Source organism: Miniopterus schreibersii (assembly GCF_964146895.1).
Source record: "Miniopterus schreibersii genome assembly, chromosome: 4".
Lineage (NCBI taxonomy): Eukaryota > Metazoa > Chordata > Mammalia > Chiroptera > Miniopteridae > Miniopterus > Miniopterus schreibersii.
Window position 1 is genome coordinate 96,980,739 of NC_138105.1, and position 14,323 is coordinate 96,995,061.

The window sequence follows — 14,323 nt, forward strand, 5'->3', positions numbered from 1 at the left end:
AAATCAATTGACAATGTATGTATGGGTCTACTTCTAGACGCTATATTCTGTCCCATTAATCTATTTGTCTACCTTTATTTTATATAAACTATTTTGATTACTGTATTTTATAGTAAATCTTAAAGTCAGGTAGTGTTAGTCCTCGCTACTCCTCCAATTCTGTCCTTTCCTTTCAAAGTTGTTTTGGCTATTCTAGGTCCTTTGCATGACCATATAAATTTTAGAATTAGTGTATCACCTTTTTAAAAAAGCCTACTGAAATTTGATTGGGATTGCTTTGAATCTGTAGATCATTTTGGAGAGAATTGCCATCTTAACAAAATGGAGTCTCCCAATCTATGAACTTGGTATCTCTTTTCCATCTGTTAAGTCTTCTTTAATTTTGCTCCACCTGCTTTTATAGTTTTCAGTATAGAGTGCTTGAACATCTTTTGCAAGATTTACTCCTGGGTATGTTATATTTTTTGGTACTGCTGTAAATGGAATTGTTTTTGAAATTTTAGTTTCAAACATTTTGCTGATTATGAATGCATATAAAATGGATTTTTAAGTACTGCTCTTATGTCTTATCTTGCTAAATTTGTTTGTCAGTTCTAGTAGTAGGTGTGCAGATGCTCTGGGATTTTTATTGAAGTAATTATCATCTTCAAATAGGGAGGGTTTTTTTAGTCCTCACCTAAGGGTATGTTTTTATTGACTTTAGAGAAAGGGGAAGGGGGGAGGGGGGGAGAGAGAGAGAGAAACACATTGATGTGAGAAAGAAACACCAATTGGTTGCCTCCCGAATGCACCCCAACTGGGAATCAAACCGCAACCTTTCGGTGTACAGGATGATGCTCCAGCCAACTGAGCCATACTGGCCAGGGCTAAATAGGGAAGGTTTTATTTCTTCCTTTCTGATCTTTATGCCTTTCATTTCTTTTTATTGCCTTATTGCAATGTCTAGGACACTGAATGGTGATTGCCTTGTTTGTAGTCTTGGGGGAGGAGGGAACCTTTCACCTTTAATGATGATGTCTGTAGGCTTTTTTTGTAGATGAGATGCCCTCTGTCATTTTGAGTAAGTTTCATTTATCATGAATGGGTGTTGAGTATTGTCATACAGGGTTTTTTACATTTATTGGAATAATCATGTTGTTATTTTTCCCCCCTGCAAATATGTTACATATTCACCTGTTAATATGGTGAATTACATGAATTGATTTTTTAATATTAAACCAGCCTTGCATTATTAATAAACTCTACTTGGTTATGATGTATTTTGCTTTTTATAGCAGGATCTATTGCAAATATTTTGTTAAATATTTTTGTGTTTATATTCAAGAGGGATATTAGTCTGTGATTTTTCTTTTTCAGACTGTCTTTATCAGGTTTTGGTATTTGGACTATACTGGCCTTATGGAATGAATTAAACCATAATCTTTATCTTTTAAAAAAAGTTTAAGATTAGTTTTATTTCTTTCTTGTGTATTTGGTAGAATTTGCCATTAAAACCATCTGGGTTTTCTTTGGGGAGTATTTTTTGATAAATTCAACTCCTTAGTAGAAACAAGCTGTTCAGATTTTCCATTTCTTCTTGTTTTCAAGAAATTTGTCCGTTTCATCCAAGTTGTTAAATTTGTTGGAAGAGCATTTTCTTATTGTCCTTTTAATGGCTCTAGATTCTGAAGTGATAGCCCTGTTTTCATTCTCGATATAGATGATCGACCCGTCTAGCTGGGGATGGGGATAGGAGAGGGCATCCATTTTGTTGATGTTTTCAAAGAACCAACTTTTGGCTTTATTAACTTTCTCTATTACGTGTTTGTGTTCAGTTTCATTGATTTCTGCTATTATCTTTATTATTTCCCTCCTTCTGTTTACTTTTAGTTAACTCTGCTCTTTCTTTTTAAGCTTCTTAAGGTAGGGAAATTTGTTCTTAAAGCTTTTGTCTTTGAAGGACTTTGATTTATTTAATAAACACTTACTAAGATCTTATGAATGGATATACCAGGCACTATCATAGGTCTTGAAGCTCTGAGGACAAGTAGGGCAAGTTGCTTACGGGGTAGTGTACATTGATACATGTTTGCAGTGTGTTATCAAAAGTGGCACATCATTTGAAATTAGTCTGTTTAGATAAGAAAGCTTATAACTATCACTGCTTAATGTTTTCTTACACATTCTCCATTTTTAATTGAGTATCTGTTATTACATAATTAAAAGCAAATTCTTCTATGTTAGTGACACATTCCAAGTGTCTTGTTCTGTCTTACAGATAATTTGTTGTTTGTAATCAACTCCATCAAGCAAGAGATTGTAAACCGAGTACAGAATCCAAGAGAGGAGAAAGGACCCAACATGGGGCAGAAGCTTGAAATCCTCATTAAAGATACTCTTGGTAAGAAGAATATTGGATAATTAATAATAAATAATAACATGTAGTGGAAAATCCAGGCTTCAAAAGGGTGAGGAAAACTCACGTGCTTTCATTGTAGTTACTCTCGCTATGAGTAGTTTTGTCTTTTGAGATTTAGCATTCGTAAACACACACTGCTGGTTGCCACATGTTGTCTTTAGGACTCATCGCTGAACTATTCTAACTCTTAGGAAAGATAAACTTCTATTGACTTTAAGTTTCTCTGAGGAAAAGGAAAATAAAGATCCCTGAGCTGTTAAGACTCTGCGGTCTTTACTGTAGTTGAGATACTTATCTACTCGTTTTACCCCTAATTCACCCCACAGGATTCTAACAAACCTGACTGTCTGGTTTCCATTCCCAAACAGATGATACAACATGGGGAGGAACAGAGAGGTAGGCATCCTGAGGTCAGGCACAATGTCACCTGACAGGGAGAGCACAGGTAGCTAACATAGGCGTGGACGTGAGAACGCAAGCGCCCAGGAGCTTAGCAGCCGCGGGAGCAAATCCCTTACAGATGTGGGGCGTCCCTAGGGCACCACAGCAGAATGCAGCCCATGAAGCCCCTGCAGCGGCGAGGGCTGCCTCAGCTGGAGCACACGTCCTTTGTTCAACAGCATTCGTTCTGTGATCTTTCAGCGCATTTCTGTCTTTTGTTTCTTGTTCTCCAAAGTTCTTTTCCGTCTGTCTTTGTTAGGTAGAGGGAGGAATTTAATATTATAAGAAAAAAATTCTTCTTGCCTTCTTATTTTTTAATGTAAAGGCCTTCTTTGTTGATGCGTTTGTGCATGCCCTTCACATCTAAAAGTCGGTCTCACTAGATACAAAACCCTTGACTCAAATTTTCTGTCCTTGAGTATGTTAAATATGTTTCCCCATTTTTCTCTGGAACTAAGAGTTGCTATTGAAAAGCTAATAATTGCCTAATTTTTTCCCTTATAAGTCATTTGCTGTTTTTGCCTAGATGCCAACAGGGTATTTTCTTTTTCTTTAAATCCCAATAATTTTAGTAGGCTGTGTCCTGGCACTGGCCGTTTAGGTTGCTATTCTCACATGTGCACTGTGCTCTTTCAGTGTGCTGTTTCCAGTGTTTTTAGTATTTGGCCTGTTCCCTTGCTTTGGTTTTCTTCTTCAGGGACTAATGAGTTATTTGTGGGTTGGATCTTCTTCGCCTTTATTTTATTTATTTATATCTTTATTGATTTCAGAGAGGGAGAGAGAGAGACAGAAACATCAATGATGAGAGAGTCGTCATTGATTGGCTGCCTCCTGCACGCTCCTCACTGGGGATCGAGCCCACAACCTGGGCATCAAACCGAGATCTCCTGGATCCTAGGTGGGCGCTCAGCTGCTGAGCCACGCCTGGCTGGGCTTCTTTGCCTGCCTTTAGTGTTCAAATTCTTTCTCCCTGTCCCCTGTGTTTCTCTTAAAAGCATTATCCGTTACATTTATTTGCTCTTGTGTTCCTTTTAGTTTTGCCTTAATTTTAAGAGTTAATTTTTCCTTTTATTTCTAATTCTTTTCTGAATTCTGTCACCTTCTGAGTTTTTTTATTTATCATTATGTTGTTCTTTCATATCTTATATCATTTTCTTTAATGTCTTCTAGTTCATTTTGAACCATAATAATAATGGGTTATGGTTTTCATCCATTTTGTGGCTATTTATGCCTTTTAGGCAGACTTTTATTGTTTGTAGCAATCTTCTTATTTTCTTTTGTCTTAAGTAACTTTTTATGGGATTTTGACCTTGATACTTTTCTGTTACTTATTTGTATGTGAAATTTAGTTATTTTGAACTGCAAAAGAAAGTTTTGTTCGCGATAGCTTTTCTAACTTCAAACTTCACAGAATCCCGTTTTCAGTTAATGTAAAAAAAAAAAGTGTTGTATTTTGTTCATGAGATGGTCATTCATGTCTAGCCACAAGAGAGGACACAGGAGAGGAGCAGGAAAAAAGTTTATCCTGGCCTTGGCCGGTGTTGCTCAGTGGTTAGAGTGTTGGCCCGCATACCGAAGGGTCATGGGTTCAATTCCTGGTCAAGGGCACATCCCTGGGTTGCAGGTTCGATCCCCAGCCCTAATCAGGGCACATGCAGGAGGCAGCCAATCAATGTGTGTCTTTCAAATTGATGTCTCCCCCTCTCTCTCTCCCCTCTCCCTATCCCTTTCTTCCTCCTTCCGTCTCTTCCACTCTCTCTAAAAATCAGTGGAAAAAATATCCTCAGGTAAAGATTAACAAAAAGAAAAGTTAAGTTTATCCTAGAGAGACAAAGTCAGTGCATGCTACAGTGAGGCCACATGGAGGGAGACTAAGGGAGCAGGCCCAAGCAAGCAGGTGGGAAGGAGACAGACAGAAATAAACCAGGGCAAGTGCCTTTCATGGGGGTCAAGGTGGAGTACAAAAGCAAAAGGTGTGAGGGGATTTCTTTGATGCTTTTGAATGTCACTAGGCCACAGGTGAAGGCAAGAGGAGGAATTTGTGGCAGAGCCAGCCTTGTCACACTAGTGCACATGGCAGCTTTCTTTCTGAGATTCCTTATTCTGCCCCCCCCCCCCCCAATTTTATCTGGACCATTTCTTCCCTATCGTCCCTGTATTGCTCAGTTTTGATTATCAATCCTGGCTCCTGCCCTGCAAGAGGGTCGTAGCTGGTCAGTTTCTGAGTTCACACAGGCTAGACTGCTGCAGCCCCTTCCCATCTTCCTGTGGGCTCCTTGCGCTCACCCTGAACTCACTGTTTGGTTGGACAGAGTCTCTCATAGTTTCAGCTGTTCTCATGCTGGCTTCCTGTGCCTTCCAGAGACTCACCTGTTGGCTGTTTCAGACTTCTTTTGTTCTCAGGTCCATTACTTCCTTTTGACTCATCCTGCATAAATATTGATATTGTTAATACCATGCAGGTTTTATAGCTTTTCGTAGTTTCTTCCCACCCTCTTGAATTTTGGGTTCATGGAGATACTTTGTCACTTAATTTTCCATGGGTTTATGGTTTTGCTATTTAGTTGCTCTGGGGAATTGAGATTAAAAATCTATGTTGTCATATAACCATCTTCCCAGATTCCCCTCTGGAGCAGTTTAAAATACATTGGCATTTCTTTTTCTTAAAGGTTTGGTAGAACACTCTTTAAAACTATCTGGCCCAGTGGGTTTTTTTGTGATTAACTTTGAATACATCCTCTGTGTCCTCTCTGATATTTATATATTCCTAGAAAATTATCTCCTTCCTCCAGGCCCTCAAATTTATTAAAATTGTCTTTGTTTTTTAATTTCCTCTGTATCAGTGGCTAGTGTTCCATTTTCATTTTTTATTTTATATCTGTTGTGTTCTTTATTTCTTGAGTCAGTTAGTTATACTGTCTTATTTAATCCCCCAAAGAACCAGCTCTTGAATTTATCAGTTTTTCTAATTTCTTCAGTTAAATGCTTAATTCATTTCTTTTTATTTTCTTGTTCATTAATAACATTAAAAGCCTTTGAAATTTCTTCCCACCTCTACTTTAGCTTAATTAATTAATTTCATAAATTCTGACATGTCATATTTTTTTTCTGAATTCTTTGAAATTTTAGGTTTGATTTACTCTTTGACCTAAGAATTGTTTGAGAGATATTTAAAATTTTCCAGAAGGTAGGGATCATTATTTTCTAGTTTCATTACTAACTTTTATTTTTTGTGATTTATTGAGGTTTTTTAGCTACCTACTATATGATTACAACTTTAAATGTTTTGTGGGCTTTTGAAAAAGAAGGTATATTTTCTCTTTTATAGTAAGACTCTCATACATGTCAATCAGATGTGCTTAATTAGGTCTTATTTTCCCTTTTTATTTCTGTAGGGGTGTCCATCTGCCTTATGTAGCACTGAGCAAGGCCCCACTAATGTGCTTCAGTGTCTTCTCGTGTTTTCTGTGGTCTTGCTTTTGGATGCTGGGACGTTTGAATAGGATTCCTTACTGCTAGATCGTCATAGTGGAATATAGTCTTTAAGTCTTGTCTGACACTGCAATCATGAATGCAGCTTCCTTACTGTTTGTATTTGCTTGGTATCCCTTTGCCTACCCTTTTAGTCTCCATCTTTCTGAATCACTTAACATTAGATACATCTGTTTTAAAAAACATTTTAAATTAAATTAAATTTCTGACTTGTATACCATAGAATTCACTCTTAGATTTTTACATATAATACATAATTGGATTTTCTTTGTTAGGGAATTGGGCAGTTTTTCTCCAGTAAGTGAGTTTAGCTCATTTTTTTCTTGTTAGATGTTCGGTTTTAGTTCTGTCATCAAAAAATCTGTTAGAGCCCGGCCGGGTGTGGCTAAGCAGCTAGGATCCAGGAGATTTGGGTTTGATTCCCGGTCAGGGTTCGATCCGCCAGCAGGGGGCGTGCAGGAGGCAGCCCATCAATGACTCACTCACCATTGATGTTTCTCTCTCCCCCCCTCCCCATTCCTCTCTCTGAAATCAATGAAGATATATTAAAAAAAAACACCCTTTACTCTTTAAAAAAAAAGTTAGAATTTGTTCATATGGCTTTTTTTTTTTTTTTTTTGCCTTTTTATGTCATTCACTGTATGATCCATTTTTATAGCTTCATTTTTGTATGTATTGTCTGATATTTGCAAGTTCTGCATTTTTGTCTTTTGGACTGTTATTATTTGTCATCTACCCCACTTTAAAATGTTGATTAACCATTCTATATGGTTGTTTTTGATTTGACCCTTCTAATCTTAAATTGGGGGCTTTCATCTGGTGGTGGTTGGAATTATTTTGGGGCTGCAGTATCAAGGAGCAGAGCCCTCGGCTGGGACCCGTGTCACGGAGGGCCACCCCGTCTTATCTGTGCCCTCTCCATCCTGTGTCTAAGAGCCTTTTATTCTTTTCCTCAGGCCTCCCAGTTGCTGGGCAAACCTCAGAATTTGTGAACCAAGTGTTAGAGAAGACCGCGGAAGGCAATCCCACCGGAGGCCTTGTAGGACTAAGGATACCAACGTCAAAAGTGTAATCAGCTTCATTGGACCACTGGTCAGAAACGCCTGAGTTTGTCATGTTATTCATTGTAAATTTACATTTTGTTTGCATGTCAGTTTAGCATTATGTAAACATTTACAATTAGGTTACATCGTTTTAAGAACTAAGTAGCATAAGTGACGCATGATCCAAAATACTTGATTATTGCATTTTCAGAGCATAAACCACAGTTACAACTGCTACTGGCATCAGAATTGAAACTCATACATCTAACTAAACGTTTAGATAAAGATTTCAAAAATCTGTTAAAGCAAAACATTTGGAAGGGTGAAGATATTAGTAAATGCCAAATATTGTAGCAGGTTTATGCTCTGAACCACACACAAAAAATCGAGGAAGCATTTTTAAAAACAGTTTAGATTGTTTTTAGAATTATTGCCTTTTGTTCTCATTTTCCACAACCATTAATGTCACTTGTACATGGCACAATCCAGCACTCACGCCCATGTGCCATATTAGATGTTCATTTTCCGAGCTCAATATGGTATATATAAATATATATATAAATATATATATAATGTCTGTGCAAGTAAGAAAAAAAAGCATATTCTTTGTGCCTTGTATTTTGGGGAAACTATAAAACTGGTAATATTTTGTATGATGAAAACCCTAATGAGGAAAAACAAGATATATAGATGGAAAAATTATGGGGTTTAAATGTTTTTTTGTTCCAACTCTTTTTCAAATTTTTTGAATGTATATAGGACTATGTTGAAATGTAGATATATGCCACAGAGTCTGTGTATTGTATAAAAAAACAAAACAAAAAACAAAAAAAAGATGGCTCTAGAAAACTCCTATTTCGGTATTTGACCGGAAGAAGACAAATACTTGCACATTACTGCGATTGTTTTATTTTTTGTACCAAAGACAAATGCAACTGATATGGCAAACTGCCAGTCTAAGTAAAGTTTTGCACAGCTTACGTGATACTGTATGAATGTATGACTAAAAGGGGAAGAAGAACGACAGGTCAGGGTTAGGGATCTTACTGAACTGTGAATTTTATTTCTGTTTGGGTCCAATTATCTACAGAAGGAGCATCCACACATACAAATATTATTTTGCTGTTCCTCTAGTTCGCTTCCATAGTAGATAAGTTGGTGGCCATTTAGGTGTCTGTCTTTTTATTTCTGCACTTATTGTAGGAAATTTTAATATATTTCATTTTAGTAAGCTATTGATAAAATAGTTTTTGACCTTGAAAATTTAAAGTTTATTTAGCTTATTGTAGTATACTTCCACCAAACAACCAAAATACAGATTATTTTTATTGTATTATGTATATATATATATGTAAAGAAAGAGAAAAGCTAAAAATATCTAATTCTTTAGTTGCCACTTTTCCAATTGATGTATTATTGTGCATGTAATATTTTCAAAGATCAACACAAACTTAAAAACAAAAAAATTTATAGATTTTTATATTTTTGTACAGGTATTTTCAAACTAGCTTCTTCAGACTTACATGTGACTTCTATAGTTTCTAGAACTGAGAAATATTAACACATTTAGTTTTTAGGTGCTCTGTTTTGCTCACATAAAACAGCTTCATTAGTCAGTGTTTTAACTGTGTTAAAGCTTTACCTCTTGAGAAATTTCTGTGTCATGGCAGCATTATAAACCTTCCCCAAGATCTTTTCATCCTGTCTCTCTTACTGTTTGATTCTCAAATCTTGTGGTTTGAATTCTGAAAACTGGTAGTTTAAAAACTATACTTAAAAAAAAAATTCCTACCTAGCCAGAAAAAATAATACCAAAAATTTCAGACCTAGCTGCTGGGAAAGTATCTATTTCTCCATTACCTGTCGGAGAATTTATTCTTTAATTCTGTTTTGTCTGTATAGTGTATTTCTTTTTCTTTTACCCCTTCTCCCCACCCATTTTTAAGTGACAGCACATGAAGCTATAGCTTATAAAGGTTTGAGTCTAAAACACACAGCAACAGCTGAGCAACGGTGAACATGCTTCTTTGTCATTGTGACTGTGATGCACCAGGTTTCTGGTGTATTGATGAAAATGTACCTGGTTAGTGCATTCACACTGAACAGATGCTAAGCTCAGATCGATGGCTGAGTAGAAGAGAAGTTCATTGTTTAAAGCTTTTCCTTTCTAGGTGGGAGAAGGCAAAGCACAAGTTTGTAATTTGGGAGTATATGAAGTTTTGACAGAGTGTGTCTGGCAAATTAAAGCGTATTCCAAAATATGGCAGTTTTGCAATCAGGTGAAAATCACTTCCTGGTAGAGATTCAGCTGATGAGGTTTATAAAATTGCCCCTTTCTAGCTGCTCTGTTAGAAATTCTGGTTTTTGATACTTTTTTCCTCTCTGCAAACCAGAATTTGATTTTTTGGTCTTGCATTTCAAAAAAGACTTTGAATCTGTTTAGTAGATTCCATATCCTTGCATTTCAGTGTTTTATATGTACTACTTAAGTTAAATAGTTAAAAGCTTTTAAATAGTTGAGCTTTTTAATGTTGACACTTTATTTTGTACCTATTTATATATGTATGTATATCTTAGAAAAGCACTTTGTTAAAAAAAATTGCATTTTATATGATTCCTGCCATTTGCTGCTAAATCTGGGCTGGTCAGAATGCTGCAGCGATACTTGATCTCAATAAAACCTGGCAGTAAAATGTAGAGTGAAAGTTAAATCCTCTTGCTGTTTTAACTTTATCATAAAGATGACATAGGCAAGCTGTGCAGCTTTACATTTTAACCAGGGGACTCTGTGGCATTTTAAACCGTCTAGAAATGGTTGTACTTTAATGCCAGTAATAATCTGCTTCCTCTATTGTCATTAAATATATCCGTTTAGTGTATCACACAAACAGATCTTATAAGGGTAATGTAAAAACCCCAACAATTGTACATGTTCTGTTTTTGAAATCGTGGCATGTATTTTTGGGTGAAGATCATTAGAGAAGAGCTCTCTAAAGGTTTTCTGTGTTCATACATGGTATCCAGATTGTTCATAATGAAGTCCAGAATCTTACTTTAAGTGAAGGCATTGTGAATTCACCTCAAATCAACCCATTGTTCCAAAAGCAATGATAGAAACTTTGACTCTAGTACTACTATGATTTAAAAACACAAAAAAACAAACACAAAAAAACGTTCTTCCTCGTTTCAGATACACTGGATTCTTTATAGAGTTTGTCTCCATATGAAAGCATGCTGTCCAGTCGTTCTTGTTAAGATCTTGTCTCAGTTTTGAATTGGGTGCCACACTTTTTCAGTCCATACGATTGCTTGTTCTACTGTACCATGTATGATTCTTGTCCCTTCCTCTATTCTTCATGACAGATTATGATGTGGCTTTATATTGTGCCTTACTTGTACATGAAAACAAAATGTCTTCATTCCCTTCCACTTCCTAAATCTTTCACTTTGACCTTTTCGGTAAGAGAATCAGAGCTATTACAAAAACATCATGAAGGAGTTCAGATGGGTACGGTTTCAAATTCCCTCTCTTCAGAGCTATTTTATATTTGTATGAAAGACCAGTTTTGAATGGTCTTTGAATCTGAGGGGGAAAGAGCAGCGGTAATTTCACTACATCCCTTTTTTCTGACTCACGAGTCTGTCATACATCTTCCTTCTGATGCTTGACTTTATTTGCTCCTTCGCAATAGTCTGCATTTAAAGAAAGGTGTGTTCTGTTCCTCAGCTTGAAATGGACTCTTTCATTTTCCAGACTTTTTTAGGAGAAGAGTACCCATTTTGTTTGTTTTATAAACAGATGACAAGTCTCTTTAAAAGAAACAGAAGTACAGTACTTTTGGAATACAATGCTGTTAGTTTGGATTTCTTTTTATATATAATATTCATACAATTATCTGATGTTTGCCTTCATTAATAAAGCTGTTAGTTTATTCACCAAAATGTCAAGAATGGATGTGCTTTTCTTTATTCCATACATTTAAAAATATTTTAGCTGCTAAGATTTAGTTCACTTTCTAAGAGACGAATTCAAGTTGCCTTCAGCAGGAATTAACAAAAACTTACGTTCCCTTTCTTTATATAGTCTTCCTGAGATTCTGTTTGAGTATTTTCTAGTACATTATGTAACAGAATGTTAGCATCTCTCCAAATCTTGAAACTTGAATTTTGAGAGTGCATTGCTTTCAGTGTTAAAGGTTTCAATATCCGCCTAGTGAAGCCTGCTGTGGAATACCGTTTCCCGTGGGACTGAGGCCGTGTCCACAGCTTTGCACGGGCCTCCGGCCTTGTTCCTCCCGAGTCATGACAGATGTCTCACACAGTGCCGCAATACTTGTGGATTCTTTTGTAATCTTTGTAATCTTAATAAGGGCATTATGAGAAGATGACTCCATGTTTTTTTAATATTTCAAACACATTGGGATGTAACAGTGAACGTCAGTCAGCTGTAGGGATGGTTGTTTCGTTTTAAGGAATAAGCATGTTGGGGAAAGATGCTGAAATGTACTACTGAGAGTTGGACACTTCCATAGGCAGGTAGGGTTATGTGTTGAAGCATAATCCTCATGCTCGGTAAACTGAAGTTGTAGAAATTGCACCTAGGACCTGAATTCTGCCAAATTGCCATTTTTGTTCAGAAAAGAGATTTTGGAGGTAGTCATGAGGGACTAGAACCTTAAAACTACTTTCAAATAGCATTTTGGAGACTTACCTGGTGCCTAGTGCAGAACAGCAGAGTTGGGTATTTCAGTGTGCCAAGTTCTAGGTGAACTAGGTTTCCTTCTTTCATAACTGTAAACACAATGGTGTCGCTAATTAAATCCGGGTGGATGGGAGTGGGACTGAGTACTGTGTCTTGCCCTTCACCCTGTTTTTTTCTGAACCAAATAACAGAAGTGTGTGTGTGTGTGTGTACTGTATCTGCCTCCCCAGCACATTTTTATGACACTGTATTCCACTGCCTGCCTTTTCTACCTTCTTCCCCTAGGGCTTGTCCTGTAACTTAGCATTTGTGGTTCACCGTGATGCTAGGGCTGACCGCGCCTAGGAAGTCACAAAAGAGCGGAAGGGCAAGAATTCAAAGCATTTGTTCGCACAGTGTGGCAACCTCTCGCCTAGCTGCTTAGGGTCCCGTCTGTAACGCTATCATATTCTGTGGTTTTGTTCCCCTGCCCCCCCAGCTGGAGCTATGAAACTTTTTATTGGATTCAGTCTTGTCTTTTGTCTAGAAAGAATTTTATCTTGTTGACGCATGAGCTGTTTAAAAATTACTCTATTAAATGTTGGTTAATAGTTGTGCAGTTTTTCTTCCCAGAAGAAAAGGCGATTCCAATGTTGCCTTTGTTTTCTGTCACCTTCCAACCCCTCGGCACTTCTAGTCAGATACAGACTCATCGTGTATGCAACATCCTTTGTAATTTAAAATAAAAAAAGATGAAAAGGTTTTGAATGGTTGGCCTCATGTTTTCACCCTTTTCTGTCTCTGTGGCTTTCCGTCGCTTACTGAGGTAACCATCCTCTGTTCAGGGTGACCCACTGCAAAGACATTCCCAAATGAAGGGGGCGGGGCACTTGAGTGACATTTAGCTGTTCCGTAGAATCACTGTGATAAACGCCTGCGTTCTTCGTAGCTTAGGACATAGTTTAGTTCATACTGAATTCTCTCTTTGATTCTCTGGGCAAGCAGCTTCACTGTGGGCAATAAAATATTTTGAGTCCTCACTCGGACACTTGTGCGATTAATTCTAAGCAAGACTACATAGAGCCTAAGTCGGGACCGGAGTTACCACCACCATAGATAGCAATGTGTTCCTTCTGCCAGGGCTCGTGCTAGGTCCTGGGCTCGAAGGAAATTCAGGAGCCCTCCAGGAACGTCATCTGCTGAGGGAGGTGGCTGCGAACAGGTTCACAGTAAAACAAGAGTTGTTACACCTGCAGAGGGCTCTGGGCGTGTTACTGGCGAGGACACAGGTGCCACGTCCATCAAGGTGTGTTAGAGAATAAGTGACAGGCTTGTGCCCTTGACATCCCTGGACCCTCGAAGAAGCTCCTTTTGCTCCATTTGAGGGACAGTGAGGTTGTCAGGAAGCAAAGTGGACATGGCCTCGCACAGACTCGTTCTGCTCCAGGACTTGACCTCTGAAGACCACCCGTCACAGGAGCCTCTGCTGTGGTCCAGGAACGTGAAGGAGCTGGGGGAGCCAGGTCAGTACAGGTCTTAAGAAGCTAAACCTGTGAGTGTTCCGCAGTTAGAGGGGTTGCTCACCCACACTGATGTGGAACCAGGAGAGCTCCTCAGCCACAAAGGAAAACACTAGTCGGGAAATACTGTAATGTCCCAGCCGGAAGGTTCAGGACAGCAAGAAGGAGCTCAAAAGTCCTTGAAGGCTAGGCTGGCATTCATGAAGCCCCTGCTAGGTGCTGTCCCATCAGGGAACTTGGCTGCTGCTCAGAGACAATTCATACTCATCTCTAAGGGACCAGGCCAAGTCACAGGCACTATTGGGATGGATGTCTGTGTAGGAGGGAAATAAAGGGCTTAGAATCTGAAAACCAGAAAGAACTAAAGCCAAATCCTAGCAGATGGAGGAACCAAAAGCTACTCTCAGGATCAGAGGGTAAAGGCAATGGGAACAAAACAGCATTGGCAGTTTGGGAGCGGGGGTCACCAAATTGCATACCTATCCCTCAAAGATGGCCTCTAGCTGGTGGGCCTAGAGTTGGGTCATCTTGTTAGATGGGACTGTGTTGAAGGGTGGAGGGAAGGGGAGCTGTGTTTCCTTCTTTAACTGCAGAGAGATGCAACTGGGGACTGTCGATTGCACAGGAATTTCTAGCAAGAAGCAGGATGTGAACGGGGCCCAAGGTCACATGGGCAGACCTGCAGCTCGCCGACTTCGGGCTGCTTTATTGTCCTAAACAAGGAGCTTCTGTTTGAGGATCCTGAATG

General features: G+C 38.3%; 1 protein-coding gene across 3 annotated transcripts in view; it reads left to right on the top strand.

The window, feature by feature from the left end:
• CREBRF (CREB3 regulatory factor) overlaps nucleotides 1–12,815 on the top strand; it is a 44,138-nt gene extending 31,323 nt beyond the window's left edge. For all 3 annotated transcript variants that reach the window (XM_081135954.1, XM_081135952.1, XM_081135953.1), the window contains 2 exons: nucleotides 2,258–2,380; nucleotides 7,288–12,815. In XM_081135954.1, the coding sequence (XP_080992080.1) occupies nucleotides 2,258–2,380; nucleotides 7,288–7,403 (239 nt within the window). In that variant the 3' untranslated portion in view covers nucleotides 7,404–12,815. The remainder of the gene's footprint in view (nucleotides 1–2,257; nucleotides 2,381–7,287) is intronic.
• The last annotated feature ends 1,508 nt before the right edge of the window (nucleotides 12,816–14,323 follow it).